Source organism: Gastrolobium bilobum, unplaced genomic scaffold (assembly GCF_033153095.1).
Source record: "Gastrolobium bilobum isolate Gb01-03AN ecotype WA unplaced genomic scaffold, APGP_CSIRO_Gbil_v1 utg122644, whole genome shotgun sequence".
Classification (NCBI taxonomy): Eukaryota; Viridiplantae; Streptophyta; class Magnoliopsida; order Fabales; family Fabaceae; genus Gastrolobium; species Gastrolobium bilobum.
In genome coordinates, this window is record NW_026899305.1 from 23,578 (window position 1) to 29,902 (window position 6,325).

General features: G+C 33.4%; 1 protein-coding gene across 2 annotated transcripts; it reads right to left on the bottom strand.

The window, feature by feature from the left end:
- Positions 1-1,864: 1,864 nt before the first annotated feature.
- Positions 1,865-5,150, bottom strand: LOC133289362 (uncharacterized). 2 transcript variants are annotated; one of them, XM_061487282.1, is made up of 6 exons: positions 4,679-5,150; positions 3,510-3,636; positions 2,921-3,057; positions 2,742-2,801; positions 2,584-2,652; positions 1,865-2,241 (listed from the first exon to the last, which is right to left on the bottom strand). In XM_061487282.1, the coding sequence occupies exons 1-6, from the start codon at positions 4,877-4,879 to the stop codon at positions 2,170-2,172; spliced, it is 666 nt and encodes a 221-aa protein (XP_061343266.1). In that variant the 5' UTR covers positions 4,880-5,150; the 3' UTR covers positions 1,865-2,169. The 2 variants fall into 2 exon arrangements, with proteins under 2 accessions (XP_061343266.1, XP_061343265.1); XM_061487281.1 differs by having other exon boundaries at positions 1,866-2,241; positions 2,742-2,804.
- Positions 5,151-6,325: the final 1,175 nt, after the last annotated feature.

Sequence of the window (6,325 nt, forward strand, 5' to 3'; positions counted from 1 at the left end):
AAATGTGTAATAATTTGTTCGGCAACTTTGTCGTCGTTATTTGACTACTGAGTACTGATAGTTGTAGCAGACCTAACGAGCTATAAGCATTCCTGACTTGCAATGACTAATGAGAATGGAGAATGCAATCATAAAAGTTAAGGATCTTGATCGTTTATATCTTTTAAGAGCCCATAGATCACATAAATCTTGGAAATTATTTTATTAAAAAATGCAAATTAAAAGATTGAAAATTGCATGAAATGTCATTTCGTTATTTGTTTTGAAAGTAAATAATTTGACCTATATTATATTGAAATAGGTTTCTTAGGTACTGTCGTCAATAAGTATAACTGTCAGATTGACAAATATTAATAATTATAATTTGATGTCAAATTTTTTAATTTGATATCAATATTAAAGAATTATGTCCCTATTATATTTCTATTGTATTGAAATTTAAAATAACCAAATTCTTATTTATTATTTTAAAAATAAACCACTTAAAAAAAAATTCAACTAGAACGACCCTACCTTAACGGAACTGACTATAACCTATCATAGGCTCTCTGACTATAGACTCTATAGTCTACACATATTCTCTATACCAGAATCTGATAGGTTGTAATGTAACCCTTTCAATATGTGATGTGATAAAGATGTAATTTATTACTTGTTTAAAAAAATTCAATATCGCTTAATTGTATATAGTATTGTTTATTGAAATTTGATTTAGTCATAAAATAGTTAGTATGACAATGTGTATAAAAAACTATTATTGGTTAGCAATGTATATTTTCATACTAATAATAAATCAGATTTTAAATCAAACATTCAAGCTTATATTTTTATTTTTATTTTCCCATTGTGTCTTCGAGGATTCTACATGTTCAAACAAATATATGGCAATGCAGATGTTACTGGGACCCGTTTTGATCCCAAAATCCATCTGATTTTGACTCACATGGACATCACGAGGGTGACCCACGGGGTTGGATATTTTTGTTAACAAACAAGAGTGTATCGCACTCAACACTAATACACTCCAACCAGATGAATTAGCACTGTTGCGTTGCGCTATCTCTCACCACAAAATAAAACCAGAATTAATAGCTTTCCTTTTTTATTTTAATTTTTTCTACATGTGCATCTCGCTTTGTCTCCAATTTTTTAGCTTTCATTTCATGTCCTTGGAGTTGGATCTTCCTCAACCTTTTATAAATAGCTACTGAATATTTGTCATAGCCTCGGACAATAATTCAAACTACAACTGTATTTGCAAGTAAACTATTACTATTTTTATTAAACGAGCGTGCCCTGTCCTCCCCCTACCCCTCTCTCTCACTCTCTATATATAGAAAGCTCAAGTTTCAACATGGTGTCTCTGTTTACCATTGCAATTTGACTGTTTGAATTTGAAATTGATTGAAACATTTGGTAAAGTAGCATATGGCTATGCAGTTGGTCACAGCTGGCAGTGCGGTTTAATGTTGAAAATTATAATTGTAAATCACAGAGAATCTTGTACTATTTGATTTGGACATCACATGCTGGTCACTATATTTATTTTCCCCCGTTGGTTGAACATTAGAATGAATAGTGAATACGACAAAAACATTAACAAAGACAATGGTTGTTCCCGACAATGTATTTGTTTGACGAGAGAGAAACATTTACTTACTAGCGAATTTCATCCTGACATGAGAAACTGCTAATTTCTTCAAAAAAGTGTAATTAAATCGTTTATTCATTTTTTTTTTAAATCAACTAGTTATGGATCTTTTTTAATTGTCTACCTTAAGTTCGATTAATCACCACTCCACTCATCAAAAGTGTTGCGGTAACACCTGACCCCGCAAAACAATGAATTCATGACAAAAATTGAAGTTTGAGGAACGAGATATGTACATTCAAGTCTCAGGAAACCCACTTCCCAGGTCAGCGGTACATTTAATCAATCTTAGAAACGGAAGCGAGGTCACATATCTACATAACTAGGTGGCTACAAAAGAGTAAGAGCCTCTATAACCTCATATAGCTAACCTACTACTAATTGAGATCCAAAGGATACAGACCATCGTTAAGTATGTTACACAGTACTAGGGGAAGGGGATATTCAAATTAGACGCCATTATCTCTGTTAGCAAAGACGATATAACTTATAATTTTTCATCATTTCACTCCACTCCATCATTTGCACACTGTCTTGAGCCTCTTTGCAGCTTTGACAAATCCCACAATCACCTGCAACTCGTCCATTTGCTTCACAATAAAGAAAAACATAATTTCAGATTTTCATATCAGCAAAATACTTGTCTAAGTCCTACATCAAACATCTGGAAGCTCTCCAGTATGCCGGTATTCATATTTCAAGAAAATGCTTACTGGCATGCTTGCAACACAGCCACATTGCCTGGAACTATCAAAGAGTAATCTATTTCGAAAACACTATATTAAGGAGAATCTCATAAATTTGTTTATTCGTTGAGAGTTTGTAACCACAAAGTTCATTAGTATCCCAGCCTTTCAGAAACCACAGAATTTTGGAACAATTACTAGCAAAACGAAACAAGGATGCAAATGCAATCATTAATTTATAGGTACCTGAGACATGAAGTGCCTCTGAACAACATCTACTAGCTGTTCTTTTGATGGGTTTGGGACAGCATCCACCTGTAAATCCATTTTAGAAGTCAAAAAAAGGGGGAACCCACTGCACTGCCATAAGCATCTTTCCCCGGAGACTGCAGGAAATTATTTACCAGATTGAAGTGTCGCCAATATCTCCACAATGCAGCCATCTCCAATTTGCTCAAGTCAACCTTCTACATAAAATATTTAAACGTAATTTTAATAGTTAAACTATCAACAAATAATTCTCTATCATGTAATAGAGTAGCATAATCAACTATTGAGGAAAAAAACAGTATAGTTAATATACCGTCCAACCATGAGGCATAGAAATGGATCCCTTAGAGTGTGAATCACCAGAGAAGGACCTGCTCGATTTGTGGGATGATCCCAATGATCTATGCATCCTGTGCCTCGATTTGTGAGACTTTTGTGTGTCATCCGATGCTGACAAATCAAAGACAATACAAACAAAATCAGAAGTAGTGGTGGGGCCAATATATTAAGAAGCAAGACAATTAAAAAAAAAAAAAGCAAAAGGGAAAGAAACAATTACACAACTGGATCCAATGTTTCCATCTAACACTTTCCAAAGTCACAGTTACAGATATGGAAGCCCAAGAAAATAATTAACTAAATATACAGTATTGTTGATCGTCCCCTATCTTCAGTGCTGGGTGTGCAAGTAGGAATTATAACAAAACCAATAAATATTATCGAAGGAGAAGACAAAATGAAAAACTTGTTATAAGCTACAAATCATAACTGTAGTATCAGTTAACATGCAGGACAGTTACCAACCACAATACATTTATAAATTATAAATCCACACATAATTTCCTAAATGTAAATGAAAAAGATATTTGGAAAGAACAGTAACTTCTCAAATTGAAACTCACCCATATCTGATCCATTCCACTGCACATGTTCAAATTCAAGGTCATCATCTTCCTCATTCCCAGTGGGTGCTTCAATCACACTAAGAGCATTCCTCTGCAGCTTCACTTCAATACCATTGGTAAGAACCTGCACTTTTTTGAACCAAACACAATGTAAAATAATCATCCAGGCTACAACAAGTGCTTTTTTAAATAATCCAAGGAATAAAAGGAATGATATGCTGAACAACAAGCACAACTATAGATGAAATTATTTCCATCACCAAAAAATATATTTATGTTTCAGAACTCAAATAAGAGTAAAAGCAACATTGATTCAGATCAAAGTCCGATATGAAGAACTTCTGAATTCAGGATATAATAGTACATACACTTATTTCGTAGTTTTTCCCAGAAACAAGAAAGAGTCATAATCAGAGCATACATGTAGCGAAGGGCAAAAATTAACGCCAGTCTGAAAAAATCCCTCTAGCAAAGATCATTAAAATATTAACGGCTGCCTAAAGTAAGTAAATCACTCACTTCTGCACAAGGATCTCATTGAACAAAAAAAATTAACATCCATTTAAGAATTACCAATACCAAAAACCTAAGCAAAGATCATAAATTGAACTCCTTCGATCAATAAAATCAAACAAAAGACACAACAAACAACCGGTCGTTATCGAGGACATCCTAAAACACCAGATCCATGGACAAAGAAACATATAAAATGGCTACCCGCAAGTAGTGATAGAAAATTGTGAAGCGAATTTCAAATTTTAAATAAAGGAATAAGCTCGATTCAAATTAGAAAACTTAGAAACCCAATGTTTGGAAAATCTTAATTCGGTGATGTGCCAACAATGATTCGGATAAGAATTTTCGTGTTTGTCCGGACATCAGTTACATCAAAATAAGGGTTTCGAAAAATATATTTGATAAACAAAATGAAAAGATTGAATACAAAATAGCAATTGAGTAAAAAAGAAAACCAAATAGACTAACAATACTCTAAATCATTTTCTATAAACACCTCAAACATTGAGTTTACAATACAATAATAATGTAAAAAAAAAAAAAAAAAAAGTAAGAAAACCACATTTGGAATCCAAAATTAGAATCAAAGAATACCCAATACAAGTATCCGATTTTTTTTGTCGAAAACCCAAATTGGTGAAGAAAGTTACCAGCCAATGCCACCCGCCTAGGCCAACAGCCTTTTTCACAACACCTTGGAGACCAACGAGCACGGATTTGGTGCGGTTATTTCCAGTTACGACCACCTTTGTGTGACGAGGAAGCACAGATAGTTCCTCTTCGCTGCTATCTCCACAGCTCTGCAACTGAGAGAAGCCACCATTGACGGAACTTTCCATTGCTTCCAGCATTTTCAACTCTCAGAATCAGCTGCAGACTTAGCCGGCCAAAATATATATATATATATTAAACAGTAAAAAGATTGCAAAAATTAAAGATCGAAACCGCGTTCGCGGAGAGGATCATGCATTGCTGATGAAGTGTGTGACAATTTCGGGAGCAGAAAGAGATAGGATATTTGAGAAAATTGGGGAATTTCGCAGAGAGAAAAGGGAACAGAGAGAGAGAGAGAGAGAGAAAAGAAAAGTCACATTCGGGTGTGTGTGAGTGAGAGACAGAACAGAAGAGAGAGAAAGAGAGAGAGAGAGAGTGATATTGTACTATTGTTTATTGTAGTGTTGGTATGAATCCCGACGAGAGAGAATGAACAAATGAGAAAGTGCCACGTCATTAAGGGGAGGTTGGGGTCTTCAATCATGCGCTGGGAGAGAGAAGACATGATATGATGCAACACCCCACTAAGCGGGTTTGGTCTTTAGGAGTTACTCTAGTTGACTTGTTGACTTTTCGCTATATTATCTCACTTTCACTCAATTACCATATTGTCCCTTCCTTCTTTCATATTCTCTTTTATCATTATTATCTTACAAGATCTTATAATATTTTTTATTATTAGATAAAATCAATTAAAAATTATAAAATAATAAGTATAACCCCCCTACGAATAACTTTTATGCAATATTATAAGAATTAGATTCAATATAGCGAAATATTTATGATATACCCATTACATTACTGATTTAGTATGATCGGTCAATCAAAATGAAATATTTTTGTGATGTGTGTAAGAAAAAAAGTGAAAAATAAATTAATTTCAAGTGTTAAATTTTTAATGAAAGTTCTAGATACATCTGCAGCATCCAAAATGCTTTCTCAAATCTCAATGTAGAAATGTTTCAAACATTTCACAATATTTAAAACTAAGGGCCGTTTGGTACGTCGGATTGGAGATTCTCAGAAAATTGAATTTTTCTAATTTTTTAATTTTTTAAATATTATCGTAAACTAAATGTAAAACTTATATTTTTAAAAATTGAGATTCCCGAATAAAAAAAAATTCTCCTCTACCAAACGATCCCTAAGGGCTTTGCATCTTTGCAGTGATTCTAAAATTTTATTGGATATAACAGATACAAGAAAATAGGTCTCATTTGCTTTTTTAAAAAAAATAGTACGTCAACATACAAAAATCATATCCTAATATTGCTACAGAAATTTGCTTTTTTTGCAATAAGAGAATAACTATATAATACTTAGGTGGTGTTTGGTTAAGGAGTTTGTCATTGTTTCCTATCAAAGTGATTCTTAGATAGTCGGTTGTCCAAATTTGGTTCACTGATTTCATGATTGTTACCCATCAATGGCAGTTCCCTAAGCAAATCGGTTTGCATGTTAAAAAACAACAATTTCACTGTTGAAGAAAGTAATTGGAAAGGTGATATTCACTTAAAAACTGG